At 38.2% G+C, this 22365-nt stretch overlaps 1 protein-coding gene across 7 annotated transcripts in view; it reads right to left on the bottom strand.

Annotated features, from left to right (window-relative positions):
* Positions 1 to 14835, bottom strand: part of LOC139754005 (uncharacterized) — a 117551-nt gene extending 102716 nt beyond the window's left edge. For 4 of the 7 annotated variants that reach the window (XM_071670959.1, XM_071670960.1, XM_071670961.1 and 1 more), the window contains exons 1-2: positions 14726 to 14826; positions 5641 to 5739 (exon numbers count right to left, since the gene is read on the bottom strand). In XM_071670959.1, the coding sequence (XP_071527060.1) occupies positions 5641 to 5739; positions 14726 to 14741 (115 nt within the window). In that variant the 5' untranslated portion in view covers positions 14742 to 14826. Of the gene's footprint in view, positions 1 to 5640; positions 5740 to 14725 lie in introns of all 7 variants that reach the window. The other 3 variants (XM_071670963.1, XM_071670965.1, XM_071670966.1) reach the window with 1 other exon arrangement.
* Between the last annotated feature and the right edge of the window lie 7530 nt (positions 14836 to 22365).

The following is a 22365-nucleotide window of genomic DNA, read 5'->3' as shown; positions in this document are numbered from 1 at the left end:
TTTTATTTCAACATGCTGCAAAATGTTTCCCATCATAGCAATGGAATTGGATTCAGGACATGAGGTGTATCTTCAATTATGAGAGAAATGGGGAAAAAAGTTAAGCCTTTGCCATAGCTTCAGTGTCTTGAATCAAGTGACCAATTTCTGTAACCAATATCCCATCTGATTGCGTAATGACTACATTACTTTTAACATAAATATAAAACTCTTTTGGGTCTCTTCTGTTACTTCAAGCATTATATATTTCATAATGATTTCAAAGAAAAGTATGGATGGAGGATGAACAAAAGTTTAGATGGAAGTGTATTGAATGTAGGGATGCAGTCTTGTGTGAATGAGGTGTTTAAAGTGTTTAGAGAAATACTATCAAAGGCTGTAGAATTTGTAGTTGGATGCAAGATTGTGAGATATAGGAATAAAAATGCCAATGCATGGAGGACACAAGAGATTAGAAATGCTATGGAGGAAAAGGAGGTGAAAAATGAAAATGGGGATATACTAATGTGAGAAGTCAGGAAGCAGAATTTCTGAACCAAAAGGAGGAAGTTAATGGAAGGGGGAAAGAGGTTTTTGAAGAAATGAATGTGGGAGAAGGTTAGGCAGCAGTTGTTACAAGTGTGGGTATGAAAGTTGGAAGGAAAAGGATACAATTGCAAAGGACTAATGGATATTTGGAGGTAAGAAGGGTAATGATGAGGCTGGAGGTAAGAAAGTCAACTAGAGTGGATGGGAATATGGCTGAAATGTTGAAGTTTGGAGGACAAAGTGTGACAAGAGCGGGTGACCCATCTTTTATGTAATCTAGCATGAATACAAGATTGAGATCTGGGTGAAAGCTATTACTTTTCAACCATTCAAAGGAAAAGCAAAGTAACTATAGGGGAATAAGTCTATTAAGCATAACAGGAAAAGTGTCTGCAAGAGTGTTGATTGATAACTGATGGAAATGGCCAAATGCACAATAAGTGAGGAGCAAGGGGGTTTTAGAAAAGATAGGGGATGTGTGGGTCAGATTTTTGTGGTAAAACTGACCGGAGAAAAGTATCAAGTGAAAGGTTGCACGACCTGCGGCAAGCTTCCTCTTGCTACTTTACAATGCACAGCATATGCTAGTAGGGTGCAAAGATGAGTGTTGCGTTATGAAAAGATGTTATTGCATTTCCCTTCAAACTTTACTTCTAGTAATGTAATGCATCATATTGCAATAATGTTAGCCTTGGGAACCTTTAAGTATGTATTCATCATGGCAAGCCCAGATGACAACACCACAGACGACCCATGCATTGATACGGAATAAAAATGGGAATTCTTCAAGTATAGAGTTCATTATTACTTATTTGTTACAATATATTTCAAGACTGCTACTAAAACAAAATTTATTCTATGTAAAAAAAACAAAAGCTGGAAAAGCTTTGAAAAAGATTAACCATGCAAACATCTTCATGTGCCAGACTTATACAACAACTTTTGTTTCACAATTTTTTCCCGGGTGTGTGGGATTGAGATTAACATCCACATTTTCAATGTGGCTTCCAGGCATTCTGCTAATTCATCTCTGATGCCCAGTCCTGTCATGAAAAGAAAGAATTGCACAAGCCCTTTTGCTAGAAAGTGTGAATTCTACAAGATATGGATGCTGCTGAAGAACCCTAAACAGTTGGATATGTATTTAAGTTCAGTGCACCAGCCATCAGGAATACTAAAAATAATAAAGAGAAGACAGGAAGTTCTGATGTCCACCTTTTTTTTTGGCCTAAATCACAACCAAAGTAAGGATTCCAGCATTGGAAAAGATAGATGGAGTAGATGCTTGGACTGCAGTCCACACATCTGCTCTGGATGGTAGGTAGTGTAAAGTGTTTCATTGTTACTTTTCATATTTGACTGCAGTTTTCTGCATTAGTACCTTAAGGTAGCACCAAGAACAAAGAAAGGTTGTATCTACTCACATCCATCCTCCAGTTATGTGTAATGCATTGAAACAACAGCTCCCTTTCAAAAGCCAGGCCTTAGTTCAATCCATCAGTAGCAAGCCGACCCCTGTATAACACATCATTTCAATTCATTCCATCCCATTCACACCTTTCACCCTCCTACATGTTTACACTGCTCAAAATCATTTTCACTGCATTCCTCCATCTCCAACTGGTCTCCCCATTTTCCTATTCCCTCCATTTCTGACAAAAATATTCTCTTTGTTAACCTTTCATCACTTATTCTCTCCATATGTCCAAACCATATCAACACATCCTCTTCAGTTCTCTCAACCACACTTTTTCTAAACACAAGTCTCTCTACCCTTTCATTACTTAATCAATGAAACCTCTTCACATTGCATAGCATCCTCGAACATTTCATTTCCAACACAGCCACCTACCTCAAACATTTCCAGTTCTGCCCTCCCACATCATGATCTCTCTTTCCACTCATTTTTCAGCACTCCTTGAAGCTTTGCCCCTCATCCACCCAATGACCCACTTATGCTTTCATGGTTCAATTCTCTGTCATGTCCACTCACAGGTATATAAAACCCTTCACCTCCTACAGTTTTTTACCACTGAAACTTTCACCCTGCCTAACTTGCCCATCAAACCTGCTAAACCTATTAACCTTGCTTGCATACACATTTGCTCTGAACTTTCACATAATCTTCCAAACTCAGTCGCTAACTTTTGCCATTTTGAACTAAAATCTGCCACCACTGCTGTATCCTCAGCAAACAAAAGACTTACTTCCTAGTCCTTCTCATCCTCTACAGACTGCATACTGAAAAAATGGGATGGATATATATATGGCATTTACAGATTTGGAGAGAGCATATGATAGGGTTGATGGATATGCCTCGTGGAAGGTCTTACAAAAAAAACAGTATGGAAGAAAGGCTGCTAGAAGAGGTGAAGTTTTTATCAAGGGTGTAATGCATGTGTGTGAGCAGAAATAGAGGAGTGAATGGTTCCAAGTGAAAGTTGGTCTATAGCATGGGTGTGTGATGTCACCATGATTGTTTAATCTGTTATGGGTGGGGTGGTGAGGTGTAAATGTGAGAGTCCAGGAAATGGGGGGGGGGGGAGTATTACATTTTATCATTAATATCTTATATTAGAATATATCAATATTTTCATCCCTGAGGTAGGGGAGAAAGAATTCTAGCTCCGTATTCCCTGCATGCCGCAGAAGGAAACTAAAGGGGGTGGGAGCAAGGAGCTGGAAGGTCTCCCCTTCTTAGTTCTATTTCTTAAAAGAGGAAACAGGAGGAGGAGTCAAATGGGGACTGCTCATCCTCCTCAAAAGCCCAGATTGGGGTGTCTGAATGAGCTTGGATGTAACCAAGAGGAGAAGAAAAGAGATAGGTAGTATGTTTAAGGAAAGAAACCTGGATGTTCTGGATCTGAAAGAAATGAAGCTCAAGGGTAACTGGGAAGAATGTTTTTGAAATATCATGGGAATAAAGTCAGGGGTCGGTGAGAGGACAAGAGCTAAGGAAGTAGTAACACTACTATTGAAGCAGGATTTGTGGGAGTGTATAGCAAGTAGAATGTAAGGAAGTAATTTCTAGACTGATGTGAGCAAAACTGAAAGTGGATGGTGAGAAAGGAGTGATTACTGGTGCTTATGCACCTGGTCTTGAGAAGAAAGATCATGAGAGGCAAGTGTTTTGGGAGCAGCTGAGTAAGTGTGTCAGCAGTTTTGGTGCAAAAGACCAGATATTAGTGAGGGGTGATTTGAATGCAAAGGTGAGTAATGTGGTAGTTGAGGGTATAACTGGTGCAAATGGAGTATTCAGAGATGCAAACAGAAATGGTGAAGAGCTAGTGGATTTGTGCTGAAAAAGACTGGTGATTGGAAATACCTTATCTAAAAAGAGAGAGAGATGTAAGTATGCCTATGTGAGTAGGAGAGATGGTCAAAGGGCATTATTAGATTACATTTTAACTGACAGGTATGTAAAAGAGACTTTTGGATGCAAATGTGGTGAGAGGTTTTCAAAAAAAGAGGAAAGAATGTAGGGGAGGAGGAGTGGTAACAGCAAGAGAGCTCGGATAGGAGACTTGTGTGAAGAAATACCAGGAAAGACTGAGAGCAATGGCAAAAGGTGAGAGCAAATGAAGTGTGGGAAGCGGATGAGGGATGGGATGTATTTAAGGAAGCAGTGATGGCATGTGGCATGAAAAAGGGAGTAAGGCATTAGTATGGGAATGAAAAGAGGAAAGTGATTGGTTATCAGTGCAGGGTGGTCTGTGGCAGGGGTATGTGATATCCCCATGGTTGTTTAACTTGTTTATGGATGGGGTGGTTAGGAAGGTAAATACAAGTTTTGGAGAGATGGATGAGTATGCAGTCTGTTGGGGATAAGAGGGCCTGGGAAGTGAGTCAATTGTTGTTCACCAATGATACAGCACCGGCGGATGATTCATGTGAGAAACTGCTGAAGTTGGCAACAGTTTGGAGAAGTATATGAAAGGAGAAAGTTAATAGTAAATGTAAATAAGAGCAAGATTTTTTGGTTCAGCAGGGTTGAGGGACAAGTTAGATTGGTTGTAAGTTTGAATGAAGAAAAATTTTTTGGGAGAAAAAAGTGTTTCCAATATCTGGGAGTGGACTTAGCAGTGAATGGAACCATGGAAGCGGAAGTGAATCATAGGGTGGGGGAGGAGTCTAAGGTTCTGGGAGCAATGAAGAATGTGTGGAAAGAAAACTTTATCTCAGACAGCAAAAATGGGTGTTTTAAGGATTAGTAGTTCCAACAATATTTTATGGTAGCAAGGCATGGGATATAGATAGGATTGAACAGAGGAGGGTGGATGTGTTGGAAATGAAATGTTTGGGGACAATATGTGGTGTGAAGTGGTTTGATCAAGTAAGTAATGAAAGGGTAAGAAAAAAGTGTGGAAATAAAGAGTAGTTGAGATAATAGAAGAGGGTGTGCTGTAATGGTATGGACATACTGAGAAAATAAGTAAGAAAAAGTTGACAAAAAGAGTTTATGTGTCAGAGGAGGAGGGAACAAGGAGAAGCGCGAAACCAAATTGGAGGTGAAAGGATGGAGTGAAAAAGATTTTGAGCAATGAGGGTCTGAACATACCAGAGTCAACCAAATTTATCTTTTGATATAAAAATTTTCCTAGAGAATTTAATAATGACAGTAACCTTTTGCTGCATTTCTGAACCCTATTGTGAAATGTATCTCCATCTACATTCACTTTAAATTCAAAAGTTATAATCATATACAGTTCCAATCTTTATATATCCATCAACAAACAAACACCACACTACACAATAGTATACGATACTTAAAACATCTATAAACAATTCTAAAACCAAGGGCCTTCAAAACTGTAGCATTGCGAAGCCAGCCCAATCCACAAGAAGCCAATACAATCAGAGATATGGGAAAACATCTATGCCAATCTTGAAAGTACATTAAAGATACATATGAAGAGTAAGTCTTCCTCAGCTCCTGGGAGTAACATAATTAAGGATGTTAAGAGTGTCATATGCGCAAGTATGTTCAGGATATCATATTTTTTTTTTTCATCTTAACCAATTTTGGCAGGCAACCACAATACACAGTCACTAGGAATGTCCTAAGCAGTCAGTGTTCCTGAAACTTTCCCAGAAAATATTCTCTTTACTGACTTGTTGTATGCCCAGCAGTGTAACTGCGCACTGAATGGCTGTCAATCGGCCAGCTGCCAGTCATATGGCTGAAACTGTCGTGTGGCAGTTGTGGCTTCCCTGCGAGTAGGACAGGCCCAAAAGGTTAGTTAATTAAAAAAATCATTACCAGGAACACAGAACTCCTAGCATTTATGCTGAGTTCAACATATAAACAGTATACTGCTACATCATTATGCCTATCCTCAGCAAGCCTTGGTATGATGTAAGGATCATGCACATTGCATTGCCATTAATATATCTATACAGAGCTGGAAATTTTTGAAATTCATCTAAGAATTTAATGCATAAACAAGAAACATTCTAAAACCATTTTCAGTTAGATTCATAATAATTCCTTTTACATTCAGTGTGAAACCTATCAAAAGGAATACGTCTTGACAAACCATAAAACTATAATGGTATCTAAGTTTTTTAACAGGATCTCTATATTCAATATCTTGGTAAATGTAGTTTCAGGGCACCATGAAACTACATTTGGATAATCAATGACTGTTTTGCAGTAACAGCAAACTGTGTACAAAATAAAATATGACATCAAGTGTGATTTGGAGCATTCTATTTCACCCTTCAACTCGGTAACATATAACACAACAGTCGGAAAAGGCTATGAAGATCGAGGAAAATAAGAGATAAATTCATGAATGGTGGTAAAACATTTCAAGAAATCAACAGAACTTTGCATGAAAACCTCACTTAACTTTCCCTAAAAGCCAAAATTTCCCTTTATTTCAATGTTTTTGAAAAATGTGTGAACAACATGGTTTACAATTTACATACTTAAAAATCTAACTTTACAAAAAACTATACAGTCTGACTGACAAGTTCATCACTCTGTCTTCATAAACACTGACTAAAAAATTTCTCCAGTATTTTATCTCTTCCAAAGTCCCCATATAATTCATATTTGACTAAGTGACAGCTACATTTTTTGGCATTTTCAAAGTACAAATTCAACATTCAAACAACAGTTGTAAGTGTCACATACTGAAGCAGGTCTTCTTTCTAACCATGAGTAAACACATTACATAAAACCATTCCTCATTCAATAAAAGAAAAGTAAAAAGCAAGTTTTTTGGATGATGCTTTGTGTTTTAAAGTGGTCTGCTACAGGGACCATGAAGTATGGCTGCTTTCCATGAGCCTGGGCAGTGGCATGAACAGTCGATGTGGAAAGTGGTCTGCTTGTTGAAATTTGTCTGTAAATGGTGTGATGATTAATCATGGGTATGCAAGGTAAATTTCATCATTAATAAATTTCTGCTGATATGTAGGTTACATATAGTTTCCACAGGTCCTGTTGATCTTCTAACAAGTGTTTCACATACAATGACAAAAATCAGTAAAAGTCCCATTTACTTCTGCAATGTGATTAACTATGGATAATGACCGATTTTTTTTGGCAATGCTAGTGCAGTATTTAAAAAATACAGCAAGGGTTGCAGTACATGCTCTTGGGCATTACAATTTACTGAATAATGAGATGGGGTGATAATAGTGACAACAATACACATAATATCCAAGAAAATGAGGAGTTAATGAAAAAGTTGGTAATACACATGCAAAAATCAATAACACCTATCTCACAATGGAGCTTTATCAACATACAATATTCTCATCAAAATACAACTGTCACACCCTTAACTGAGCATCAAACAAATGCCATCGAATATCAACAAAAAGATGACACACCCAGCAGCTCTGAGATCCCCAGCAGCAGACCAATCTAATGCTAGTAAATTTCTTTGTACTTCAGCCACTATACATTTCAGGGAAGATGTCACAGCCCTGGCTGAAGGGCCAATCAACACTTTACACGGCCAATCTCCTATAAATCTAGTAAGTTGAACAGTCCAGCAACCCTTCAAACACTGAACCCCTTCTATACCTCCCCATAAGTACATGCAAGGCAAAGCCTGAGACCTTCCAATAAGCAGCCCATCTACCTCCCGGCCTTAGAAGTTTCAAAAACTTTACACAATGTTCTATAACACCTCTAACACCAAATACAGCCAGCAGTGGATTTTCTTGGGGGGACCCTGGTTTATCAAAGAAATCCAATAATTACTTGAGTCTAATCATTTAATGAAAAATACCAAGAAGAGAGACAGGTGATTTGGAACGTGTGTGTCAATGGAGAAAACGGATATGGAATGTTTTAGATACCTGGAAGTGGATATGACAATAAATTGAACCATGGGAACTGCCATTAGTCACAGGGTAGGTGAGGAGGAGAAGGACTGGGCACATTGAGGATAATGTAACCATGGGAACTGCCATTAGTCACAGGGTAAGTGAGGAGGAGGACTGGGCACATTCAGGATAATGTGGATAGGTCACTACTTGCAAACGCTAAGAAGACTATGTCTGAAAGTATTGTTATCCTATATTGTTTGGATGTAAGGAGTTGGCCCTAAATAAGAATATGCAGAAAAGAGTGAACATGTTAGAAACTAAATGCTTGAGGGCAATATGTGGTGTGAGGAGGGTCTATCAAGTAAGAAATGATAAGGAATGAGGTAATCGTGGTAATAAGGAAATTAAGGTTGAGACAGATGAAGACAGTGTGGTTTGGGCATATCGAAAGAATCAGTGAAGAGAGATTGCCAGAGAAATTATATCTGTCAGAAACAGAGGGAGAACGAAGGGCAAGACTGACTTGAAGATAGAAGGATGGAGTGAAAAAAGTTTGTGTGTTCAAAAACTGAACATGCAGGAGGGTGTAAGGCATGAATGGGATCAAGTGGAGTAATGTGGTACAAAGGGGGTAATGTATTGAACCAGGGAATATGAAGAAGCCAAGATAAAACACAATGATATATGGGGCCTGGCTGTGGATAGGTGCTGTAATTTCGTTGCAATACTAGAAAGCTGAAAAAAGGATGTGAGCAAAGGAAGCCAGAAACCAGTATCTAGGATTTTTATTGGAGGTACTTACAGTTGCTTGTGACCTTTTACACCTCTACATATCTATAAAGTACACCTTTAAACTTAAATAAGGGCTGGACAAGGCAATCAATACACGTAAAGGTAGGATATCCTTACCATGAAATACACAAGTAACGCTCAACTCTTTTAGAGGGTTAAAAGTATCAAATTCTGTTGGGCACCCCTGGGAGATCCAGAAGATTACTTAACTGATAAATACACACTCTGGAATGTCAGCCCTGTTCATAAATTCCCAAAAAGTTATGTTATCAAACTAAGGAGGGTCATATAAAGCAAGAGATCTCCAGCCAGTATTTGCTGTTTACTGCTTTTAAAAACCTTGCTTCCTGCTATCACCAACACCAGCTACCTGGGTTGTATACAGTGTAATGTACTTACATTCCCAGGAGGGTTATATTATGCCATTGTGATATCTTCTGCCAATGTTATGCTGTTAAAGTCATTGCTACAGCCTTACTGTTCATTACTGCCAACACCTGGTTTGTGAGTTGCATTTAACCACAGACAATAACTTATGAATTCTTGAAGTCAGTAGGGTAGACTTGCAAGTATAAAGCTAAAAACTTGCACAATTCCTCTGGGTCAATTTCCCCTCATAATTAACAATGTGATATAACAGGGCATTATGCACTAGTTTCCTCTATGATGTAGCTCTTGCTTTATTTGTGTTTATGTCACTCCCTATTTGTAAATATATACAATATCTACCATTCCTTGTAATCTTCATTATCATTCATGATTACATTAGGAACCATGGGTTCACTTCACAACTTTTGTCCCTTAGGTTACAATGCTATGGATTAGATCACAGAATTGTATTTAATAGATTTGAACCCAAGCCAAACAACAGTTACAACAGATGAAGTCCATTCATGTTTGCAGGAATGTAAATTATTTCATGTTGAACAAAGGACACCAGTTCCAGTGTGGGCATAAGGCTAGGGACATGGGTATGAGAAAAAGAAGTGAAACTGCAAATCTGTCTTCATTTCTCCAGCATGGCTACACTGTTAGTATATAAACTGTTAACAGTAGTAGTTCTGGAGGCATAGGTGGCACAGAGTTCAAATAACATACCATCTCCTTTCTCACAGAAAAAACAATGATAATGTTTAGGCAAAATAAGAAAATTTGTAAACAAAAATTGCCAAAACATATAGCTACAAAGCATGAGCTATGTCAGTTAAGTGCTGTAAAGTGTTATGTGTGATGAGTTTGCATGTTTGAGAACAGAATGCCAGTAGTCCATGTGTGGGTGAGGTGCAAAGACATCTACCTGGGTCAAAATAGTGTAGCTGGACAACCACTTAAGAGCTGGCTCACAACTCAGCCGTCACTGATCCTTCCTATGCCCAGGTGGGTAATACTGGCAATATACCTCCGTGGTCAGTGGCTACCTACCAACTACTACCAAATTCAAAAGCTGTATCTGTAGTACCTCTCAACTGGAACTTTACCAGAAAATATAACATCATGATTTCAATTTCTTGCACAGAAACAAATGCCCTTCGAGGTCATTAAAAAAAAAAAAAAGATGGTGCAACAAAAGCAAATAATTATCTATAAATCTGAGGTTCACTCAATTGAGCAGATGTTTCTGGAGCTCTTACCTGTCACCATCTTGAAGTGCAGGGAATGTGTCAGGATAAATCATTCAAACCAATCAACCATACCTAACACAAAACCACAAGGCTCTACAATCTGACCAATACATCCAGTAATGACAATGATGGCATAATAATGTACCATTTCAGGCACCATATTTAGCTTAGCTCTGGATACTAAACTATTTTGTTTGACAATGCTAGATTACTGTTTGAGGAATCAGGGTACCATAAGCATCTCCTATAGGTGCTCCCAAAGTTTTCATTCCGAGATTGTCCTAATATAGTGATGTTTTCATCGTTTACATCACAAAAGTGAGACAGATTATATCTTTATAACTTATTAGATAAGGGATTTATACTCCTATTGTATAATAACAAAATGCCTACAGTAACAAAATTTTAGGATTAAGTTTATGGAAAGTACTGTAATGAGGGATAGGTAATGCAAAATACGATAAGTTTATGGTAGCTGAAGTGAAAAAAGGGTGAAAACCACTTGAGTAGTAATACAACAACAGCTGTAAAGCATGATTTGGGGCATCATATTTCATTGAATGATAATAAAGTAGTTATGAAGGTTATGCTTGCTAGGAAAAAAATGAGAGGTTAATGTAAAAGTAAGAAAAACTTAAGAAATCAACACATCTTAAAAGAACTTCACCTATAGGCCAAAATGTATACCAGTATGAGAAATAAACTAACGTTATACATCTACTGCTGCAGATCACATGGCTGACATTTGGCAACAACTGCAAGATGCTTTATCGTGTTTAATCATTGCATTTTGACTAAATTATTGAACATCAACAATAATCTCAACTGCTAAGGAGGCTTAGCAAGGTTTTCTGAGGGTTTGTTGATTTCATTAGATGTTTACTCTTTATTAATGGTATTATAAGGAATATATGGAAATGGTTATCAAATAAAGTGATAACAGTTAGGGTCACACATGCACCATTTGAAATATTCTTGGTAGCAAGGGTTATGTTACCATTCAAATGTTATGCTCTTAATCATGCTCCACAACTGCTATATTCTCTAAACACTTTGCTAGCACTACAGAGCAAAATTGCCCGATTTGCTAAGCTGATAATGATGGGGAGATAATAAGGACATTCTTTTCCTAAAAAAAATAATCACATTCAGCAAGTCTTAGTATATTCTCAACACAGCAAATCATTGTAAAACAATTTCACAGATGTTCCATAGCCAGTTTAGATATACCTTTGAACTAAAACTTTAAGTTATATGTATTTGCACCTATAGGGGCTACAAAAAAGCACATGTTGCTTGCACCTCATCAGTCAAAGGAAGCATATACAACCTGTGGTATACGCAACTCACAAGTATGAAAGCCAATCAAGTCCAATATATCAAAATACACTATTCTAATGAAGTCATCATTTTCCTATTCAGTCTGTCACAGGGGATGAAAAGGCAAATCATATAGAAGACACAACACAATCAAGACATCGTACCACAATCACCCATGGGTTCTGTAACAGGAGTAATTAGCTGACTTTTATTGATAAACCCAACCCAAACAAACCAAATCTAACAACTTAACCAAACCAACTGTAGCATAACCTGTCATCAAGGTGGGGACAAACAACAGCCGAGGGCCAAAATGTTGGCTAACCGCCTAACCAGATGGATGAGGTGTAAATACACACTCCAAAACTTCTACAGACTTTTGTATATCTTACTTAAATTCTTGAATATTAATGTGGTTTGGATTTCCAATACAGATGGGTTCAATCCTAAAGAAGGTAAATGTCTAATACAACATTTTATCAAATGCCTTCGAATCAGACAATCTTTGAGAAATGGCAATTTACAATTTACAGTTTCTAATATAGTGCTTTAGTGGAGCATAACTTGGAGAATAATATTGAATATGAAAAATGAAAAAGGGCTATATATATCAAAGTAAACATAAAGTTGATTAATGTAAAAGTAAATAATACACTTAGACAATATCACTATAGCCTTTATAAACTATCTATTTATCTATACCTCCAACATCTGTTCCTACTGGAACTCCGTCAAAGGGGTGGCCACTGCAGTAGTCTCCATAATATCTACAGAACTCCAATGCTGTGTCTTAACCTTTAGTGCTTCACCCTTAACAGGCAAATGGCAAAGACCAAGTCTAGTGCAGTGTTTCCAGCGGCTCCTAATGTTCCTAATGACTACTATCTAATGCTCCTGCCTACTACTTTTACCTTAGGTTTCCGCCTAATGCTCCTGCCTAAATGTTCCTACCTATTACATCTATCTACTGCTCCTACCATCTTCCCATACTCACCACAGGAAAATGTAGAATTACAAAGAATGAGCTGCACGAGTTAAGTGTTGTCAAGTGTTACAAATAACATGGACTGACTGTATGTTTATGGCGAGAATGCCACTAGTCCACATGTTAGTGAGGCAGAAGAGAGGACAGCTACCTGGGTCAGAGGAGTGCAACTTGACAACCACTGAAGTGCTGGCTTATTAAGCAGACGTCACTAACTCTCCTCCTACCCAAACGGGTATTACTGGTAATATACCTCCTTGATCGTTGGCTGCCTATTAACTCAGCAGCTGAAATGTTAGTAAAAAATACCATTTGTTTCATCACATCTGCTCCTGGAGAACAGATGACTACTCTCTGCATAATCTGTTTGTTGACATACAGCACCATGATGGTGGAGCACTTTCATAAGTAACAGTATATTTCAATTTGAATATTTTAATATACTCCCTGTGTCATCTGTTTGTTGACATCCAGCACCATGATGTCATAAGAGACAGTATATCTCAATATGAATATTGAAAATTAAGGTACATCTTGACAGATAAGAGTTTAAAACAAGTATCATTAATTTTTTACAATAGTACCTACTTTTACTTTAACCACACATTTTACCCAGGGATAAAACTATCGTGTCATCTTATTTCGTATCTTGTAATTACAATAGTACCGACTTTTACTTTAACCACACATTTTCCCCAAGTATAATACTATCGTATCACCTTATTTAGTATCTTTCGGCAAGATACAATGCTCCATATTATTCTCTGCATGAATTTCAGTAATAACAAACTATAATATACAGTACTAAACCTAGGTAGGCTCACTGACCTGTCAGTGAAGGCCATATCTCTAAAATGGACACCCCTCGGTTAGCTCAAGGAACAAGCTATCATCTGGCTAGGCCTGTCAGAGCTGTGGTGCTTTAAACCAACCATAGTCGGCATCCATTACAGTATCCACCAACAAAAGGAAGGATGAATAGCTGAATGAGCTAAGCGCCAACTGTCCACACCTGAGATCAAACCCAGGTCGGTAGGTAACCATTGGGTTAACTGATGTAATAATACAAACCAACAAAACATATTAAAATTTTACCTAATATCCCTAGAAATCACGATATATTAATGTTCAAAAGAATCTGGTCAAAATATATCGGTCATCCTCATGATTAAGTACTGTGCAAATGGCACTGAAAGTAAATTAACAAATAGCACAGCGAGGGCCATGCAATCCTTAGCAGTGAGCATAATTCATTTTTGTAAATTTCTACCACTCTTTAAGATAAGAAGTTTTCATCAGTTCCGTTAATTTCATACAAGCGTTTTACCTACTTCTGCATACACTAACCCCATTTTTCCTCCTATATACATACCCATGATTACCATCCCCTTATTTAACAGTTTTGTGATATTGCTTATATTCATGCTCTGCAACTTTATTCGTATTCTCTAAACAATAAACTAGTACTGGAGAAGACTAGCACAATATCCAAAACTAATAGCGAAGCAGAGCTAGACTTGACAATTACCATACAGAAAAGTATACAGAGTGTAAGTTAAAAACAAATCTTTAGTACTATATATGGAAATCCAAGCTAATGAGTAACACTTTGATCGACATATTCATGAAAGATGAGAATTACAACCCTAAAAACTAAAGAGAATGTTGAGCAATGCTAATAAACATACAGCTCAAATTTACACAACGACAGTTCAGCCATAGTGTTTTTTGGATAAACTTATGCAGTCTTTAACAAATAACTTACATTACTTCACAAAAACAATGGAGTGAAGCTTGAAATTTATACGATGGAGTAATTGCAGAGGCGAGGTAGTGGTATTGCTGCCTCCATCCCACTCGCTGAATACATAATGCACTGGCTATGCCGGAGATAGAAACTTACTTGGGATTATTCATTCTTTACAGTCCTATTTCCACATTTTTTTTATGTTCTTCCATAAAAACATAGAATTGAAGTGTCAGCTACTATCATGTGTCATCGTGAATCATCTAGTGCTTGCGTCTTGCTTTAAACAAGGAAAAACAAAAACACCAGAGCTTCTCAATGAGTCCTCTAATTGTATGTCTACCATTACCCGACAACGATAGCCTTTACACCATGTTTTATAGCACGAAAGACAACGCTAGGTATTATAGAAGGTTTTATGATCCAAATGGAAGTCTCACTCACCTTGCTTGTCCGACATTTTGAAAAGGAGATGATGAAACAGCTTCGTAGACCGGGACTGTGGCAATGATTTGTTATCTGTGTCGCTATGGAGGCCACCGGGCGAGGAGACCAACGCAGAAAACGGAGTTTCCAAAAAAAAAAGTTCCAAGGGGAACTTGTCTAATTACTTCTTGACTTGCTCTATGTCGGAAGCTTCATATCTATGACGAATGACGATTTCTTAGTAATTTCTAAGCATTCATACAATTTCTGAAGCAGTGAACTAAATGCTTCAGATTTACATCTTTACCCATTATCGGAATGCATCCAACAAATGGATAAGATTATCATGAGAGTGTAGACAAATCACTTTATCATACATGTATTTGAACATACAAAATGAAGCTGTGACATAGAAATACGTCGTGTTCAATCAATCTCTTGTCAGATGGGCTACACCAACGATGTCATGTTTTCTCCTACGTCTGCATATACCTAAACTGATACTGTATTCTTTTCATAATATCTAGAATGCAGAACAGCGGAGCCTATATAGTAGCGCCAGCGGCAAGGGTGCAGTTTAAGAAACCTACGATACTAGTTCAGTCAATCATTACAGAAACAATGGATCAATAATCGGGCAGTTTCTGTTGAATGGTATCACGCTCTGCAATAATCCAGTGGAGGAGAAAGCTATAAATTACAAATTTCTTACACATGTAATAAGACTAAATACACACACACACACACACACACACACACACATATATATATATATATATATATATATATATATATATATATATATATATATATATATATATATATATATATATATATAAGAAAAGGGAAGTTCAAAATCTTACAAGTTTTAGACTTTTTTTTCGCTTTTGTACTTCGACTTTTCGCCGTTGATAATAATCATTCTGTAATTTGAAGATAAGGTTTAATCCCATGACTTTTAAGGCTGAATATTGCATTTGTAAGAATTGGCTGAAGCACAGGAAAAGAGAAAATTAGAGAAGCAGTACAGTCGTTAAAATGAGTTTGTGTCCAATGAATACTCATTCCAAGCTAGTGGTGGTGTGATAACATATATGTACTTTATTCCCTTTGAACATAAATAATTCAAAATTTGTATTTATAGAGATATTAAGAAATTAGTCAATACTACTAAATAATATAATGTGTTTGTTTAATCGCTGGCTGTTTCTGCACATCTGACTGATCCAAGTCAAACCTGGCTTTCACCCTAAGGATCCCCCTGGTAAGTCCCCTCAGGGAGCCCGCATTCTCAGAATATCTTCAAGAAAATATTCCTAGTAAGTGCTCGTACCCCCGACAGCTTTGTTGCGCACCACTGATCCCGCACACCGTTGCCGTACAAAAGTTATGTGAGTATTGAATCCAATATACACAGAGTAGACATGGCATGTATGTACAAGGTTAAAAGATGGGGCAATGCGTGAGTAGAATTCTCTTCCCCTGACACAGAAATGATAATCACACACACACACACACACACACACACACAGACAATTTCTTTGGCTACCTAAAATGGGAAATTGAGTACAGTAGCCAGGAACCAGGGCTCTGTAGTGAGAGGTTCTGTGACATCTACAGTGAAGGAGAGACACTGGTAACTTAAGCCTCAAATTTAGGAGGAAAGGTAAGAAAGAGGAAAAAATGGTTTAATAAAACAAAGCTGACAGGAATAACTTACAAAAATACTTTTCTGCTTTCCTTGAGTAAATTACTTTTATGTGGTGATGCTTCTGTCTCCGCCAAACGCATTGAAGAGGTTATTGTTGCAGGAGTGGAGGCATTTATCCCTTCTTCCTCCAAGACGACCTCTTCTTCCAGTACATAGTTCAACCGTTTCTGGCTTGATGCCATTCAGACAAGGGATCAGGCATATCCGGCTCGGAAAAACTCTCCTTCCTCCGACTTCCATTCAGCATTTATCATCACCCATAATCATTGCAAGTAAGTTATCCGTGACGCAAAGCGTTTCTTTATTCAAAGGAAGTGCGATAACCTTTCCTCTTCATCCACTAATAGCTTTTTGTGGTCTTTAGCTAAGGGTATCACAAACAACTGTAGCGCTACCTTTCCTTCACTTAGCCGTTCTGACAGTACTATAGTTTTCTCTCCCATAGACAAAGCAACTCCCTTTGGTTCCCGTTTCTTCTCTCTTTCTTGGATGACTAACATTCCATCACCCTTTGATGCTCCTTTTACTGATCTCATGCTTCTTCTCGTAATCTCTTTTCGGACAGTCCGAAGAACTCTTCTCTTTCTGGATACAAGCAAGGCTTATGGTTCGGATGCCATTCATCCTCGTATACGGAATGAATGTGCCTATGAACTTGCACTTGTGTGTGCTCATCTGTTCCATTTCTGGTTAAAAACCAGAACTTTTCCTTCTTGGAAGTATGCGTTGGTACATCCCATCCCCAAGGAGGGTGATCGTTCTAACCCATCTAACTATTGTCCTGTTGCTTTGACATCTATCATTTACAAAGCCTCTGAAGCCCTCCTCAACTCCCATATCTTCAGACATCCCAAATCTTACAGTCTTCTCTCTTTATCACCAGTATGGCTTCCGTATGGCGAGATCCACTGGTGATAATTTTTCTATTTTACGAATGCCTGGTCATCATTCCCTAAAGAATTTTGGGAAAGCTATGTAGATGCACTTGACTCATCTAAAGCTACTGACAGGGTGTGGCATTAGGGTCTATCTTTAAGCTCCCCTCTTCTGGCTTTCCTTCCTCACTTTGCGCCTCTTTATCTAGCTTCCTTTGTGGTCGATCTATCTCCGTGGTTGGTGACGAATCAGCTTCTCTCCCTTTCCCCATCAAAGTTGGTGTCCCTCAAGGTTCTGTCCTGTCCCCTACACTTTGTCTCCTTTTTATCAACGATTTCCTCTCTACCACAAATAACCAAATGCACTCATAAGCTGGCGACTCAACACTGCACTCCTCCAAAGCCTTCAATTTCGTTCCTTCTTCCCTCACTCGATCTACATCGCGTCTCGACAAGACTTATTCAATTGACTCAGATTTGGACAGAATATCACAGTGGGGTAGACAAAATCTCGTCAAGTTCAATGCCTCCAACACTTAGTTTACACCCGCCATCGTCTTATTGCTTCTTTATGTAATTAATACCATCACTTAATATAATATAGTGTTTCACAAGTACCAGTACATGATATGAAGTTTCACCCTTACTAGTACATAGTATGACGTTTCGCAACTATCAGTATATGACATAGTGTTTCATCAATACCAGTTATGGCATGATGTTTCACAAGTTCCAGTGCATGATATGGAGTTTCACCGGTACCAGTACATAGAACTGTGTTCCAACAATACCAGTACATGTTATGGTGTTAACCAGTACCAGCACATGGTATGGTCTCTCACCAGTACCAGTATATGATATGGTGCCTCGCCAGCATATCACCAGTACCAACACGTGATACAGTGTTTAACCAGTGCTTGTAAATGGTACAATGTTCCACTAAAACTAGTACATGGTACTGTTTTCAACAATATTAGTATGTGGTACAATTTTCACCAGTATTAGTACATTGTGCTGTGCTTCAACAGTTTTAGTACGTGGTACTGTGTTTCTTCAACACTGATACATTTTGTCACCTGTACTGGAACATGGTATCTTGTTTAACTAGTATATGATATGGAGTTTTACCAGTGCCAGTATATCGTATGGTGTTTAACCAGTACTTGTACAGGATATGAAGTTTCATCAATACCAGTACATCGTATGATGTTTCACATGTACCGTTACGTGGTACGGTGTTTCATCAGTACAAGTACTTGATATGGTGTTTCACCAGTACCAGTGCATGGTACGGTGTCTCACTAGTATCAATACTTGGTACAGTGTTTCATCAGTACCAATGCATTGCACGGTGTTTCACTATAAATAGTGCTTGATATGACGTCTCACCAGTACTAACATATAGTGCAGGGTACACCAGTCTTACCTTTGAATAGGTCGACCCGGGAATAAATCTGTCCTAGTAGATGATGGGTTGAGCCGAGGAGCAGAATAATTTGAAAGTATCAAGGACTTAAGGTACCCAGATATGTTTCTACGTGTCATTATTACCTTCGAGTGATACCAGCTTTTCTGTAACAGATCTTCTCTTCTATTTGTTTACAATGTGCTACACGTGTTAGTGTTTGGAGAACAACATATCTTTCGCCTGAATCTTTGTTCAAGATACGTAACACAGTACAATTCACGTATGTTAGTCATTTGTTAATTAATATACAAAGGATGGGATTCATTTAATCTGCATTGTTTAATCCAATATAACATCCCATTACTATACTTTATAAGTTTGCTGATATCAGAATGAAAGGCAGATATCAAGATCTATATACGTATATTTCATGACCTACAGTAAACAACTTGGGCATTACACGTACTTAATGTGCAGAGGAGGTGTGGTGCGCAAAGCAACACCATCTACGACACACGTCCACGTTTTCTTGACACAGTATTACTACTGTACGATCTTTCTACATTAACTCTAAGAATACTACCTGGAAACAAATATGCCTGCTTTGCTTTGTAAGGACTCAAATGCATCGCCAACAGTTGATACTTTCCTGTTTCTTTTGGTTTGATGATACTATTTTAATGTCTCATTTGGACATCAGCTAAATACTCTCCTAAGAAAAAGACAACAAAAAACTAAAGCTGGTATCCTGCTTCATCATCTCACGACAATCCCACAGGTGATGGAGGAGCATGTTGTCAGCATCTAGTCTCATAATCTTAGGGAACAGTTTAATGCCGGCATCAACACCTACAGACTGATGGAAGAGCCTGTTGCCTACATCTGATCCCAAAGTCTGCTGGAAGGGGTTGTTGGCACCACACTTGAAGGTTATTGCCAACATGCGATCCCTCACTTTGTGGCAGAATATGGTGCAAAAGGTCCCACAATTACACAGTTGCTATCAACATAGAATAGACACAATTTTGATTTGGAAATGCACTTGAGATAACAATAATGACGGTATCAGATGACATCAGCAGTAATGATAATGACAAATGTTTGGCTAATATTTCACACTAATGATGCAATTATTCTCTAAAAATCCTTAACGAAATTCTTAGAAACCATGTTCATTTATGGTAAGCTTTTGGGCATAAATGGTATATGAGTGACAATTTATCCTCCAGGTTCAGGTACCTAGGGATAAAACCTAGGATATCTTTCTCGACTGTTGACTATTGGAGATGAACTTCAGAGGGCTTTTCTCGTAGGGTTCTCCTATGTTGCTCATATTATATATATATATATATATATATATATATATATATATATATATATATATATATATATATATATATATATATATATATATATATATATGGATTTGTATGTAGCATTTATGGATCTGGAGAAGGCATATGATAGAGATGATAGAGATGCCCTGTGGAAGGTATTAAGAATATATGGTGTGGGAGGAAAGTTGTTAGAAGCAGTGAAAAGTTTTTATCGAGGATGTAAGGCATGTGTACGTGTAGGAAGAGAGGAAAGTGATTGGTTCTCAGTGAATGTAGGTTTGCGGCAGGGGTGTGTGATGTCTCCATGGTTGTTTAATTTGTTTATGGACGGGGTTGTTAGGGAGGTAAATGCCAGAGTTTTGGAAAGAGGGGCAAGTATGAAGTCTGTTGGGGATGAGAGAGCTTGGGAAGTGAGTCAGTTGTTGTTCGCTGATGATACAGCGCTGGTGGCTGATTCATGTGAGAAACTGCAGAAGCTGGTGACTGAGTTTGGTAAAGTGTGTGGAAGAAGAAAGTTAAGAGTAAATGTGAATAAGAGCAAGGTTATTAGGTACAGTAGGGTTGAGGGTCAAGTCAATTGGGAGGTGAGTTTGAATGGAGAAAAACTGGAGGAAGTGAAGTGTTTTAGATATCTGGGAGTGGATCTGGCAGCGGATGGAACCATGGAAGCGGAAGTGGATCATAGGGTGGGGGAGGGGGCGAAAATCCTGGGGGCCTTGAAGAATGTGTGGAAGTCGAGAACATTATCTCGGAAAGCAAAAATGGGTATGTTTGAAGGAATAGTGGTTCCAACAATGTTGTATGGTTGCGAGGCGTGGGCTATGGATAGAGTTGTGCGCAGGAGGATGGATGTGCTGGAAATGAGATGTTTGAGGACAATGTGTGGTGTGAGGTGGTTTGATCGAGTGAGTAACGTAAGGGTAAGAGAGATGTGTGGAAATAAAAAGAGCGTGGTTGAGAGAGCAGAAGAGGGTGTTTTGAAGTGGTTTGGGCACATGGAGAGGATGAGTGAGGAAAGATTGACCAAGAGGATATATGTGTCGGAGGTGGAGGGAACAAGGAGAAGAGGGAGACCAAATTGGAGGTGGAAAGATGGAGTGAAAAAGATTTTGTGTGATCGGGGCCTGAACATGCAGGAGGGTGAAAGGAGGGCAAGGAATAGAGTGAATTGGAACGATGTGGTATACCGGGGTTGACGTGCTGTCAGTGGATTGAAGCAAGGCATGTGAAGCGTCTGGGGTAAACCATGGAAAGCTGTGTAGGTATGTATATTTGCGTGTGTGGACGTATGTATATACATGTGTATGGGGGGGGGGGGTTGGGCCATTTCTTTCGTCTGTTTCCTTGCGCTACCTCGCAAACGCGGGAGACAGCGACAAAGTATAATAAAAAAAAATAAATATTTATAGAACCAGGGCATGTGAAGCGTCTGGGGTAAACCATGGAAAGTTCTGTGGGGCCTGGATGTGGAAAGGGAGCTGTGGTTTCGGTGCATTATTACAAGACAGCTAGAGACTGAGTGTGAACGAATGGGCCCTTTGTTGTTTCCTAGCGCTACCTCGCACACATATGAGGGGGGGGGGTTGTTATTCCATATGTGGCGAAGTGGCGATGGGAATGAATAAAGGCAGACAGTATGAATTATGTACATGTGTATATATGTATATGTCTGTGTGTGTATATATATGCGTACATTGAGATGTATAGGTATGTATATTTGCGTGTGTGGACGTATATGTATGTATATACATGTGTATATGGGTGGGTTGGGCCAATCTTTCGTCTGTTTCCTTGCGCTACCTCGCTAACGCGGAAGACAGCGACAAAAGCAAAATAAAATAAATAAATATAAATATATATATATATATATATATATATATATATATATATATATATATATATATATATATATATATACATATATATATATATATATATATATATATATATGAGACAAAAACCAAAAACTGTGCCTTGAACTACCGCCTAATTAGCCTTATATCATTGTTAGGTAAAACGATGGAAAAATAATAGGGTATAAAATTTTCACGTATCTAGATCACAAAATTATATCGGACAACCAACACGGTTTCCGTAATAGAAAGTCCTGCCAGAAAAACTTCCTGGAATCTTTTGATGTTATTTATCAGAACTGAAACGATAAAGTGCCATCTGATGTAGTGTATATAGATTTCCAAAAGGTTTTACATAAAGTACTTCAGAAGAGACTTTTACATAAACTCAAATCAAACGGAATAATTGAAAAACTCTGTACATGGTTCAGAAACTGACTGATGGGAAGAAAGCAGCGTGCAGAATTAAACGGC

Source organism: Panulirus ornatus, chromosome 16 (genome assembly GCF_036320965.1).
Source record: "Panulirus ornatus isolate Po-2019 chromosome 16, ASM3632096v1, whole genome shotgun sequence".
In the NCBI taxonomy this organism is placed as follows: Eukaryota; Metazoa; Arthropoda; class Malacostraca; order Decapoda; family Palinuridae; genus Panulirus; species Panulirus ornatus.
This window is presented reverse-complemented; position numbering and strand designations above follow the sequence as displayed.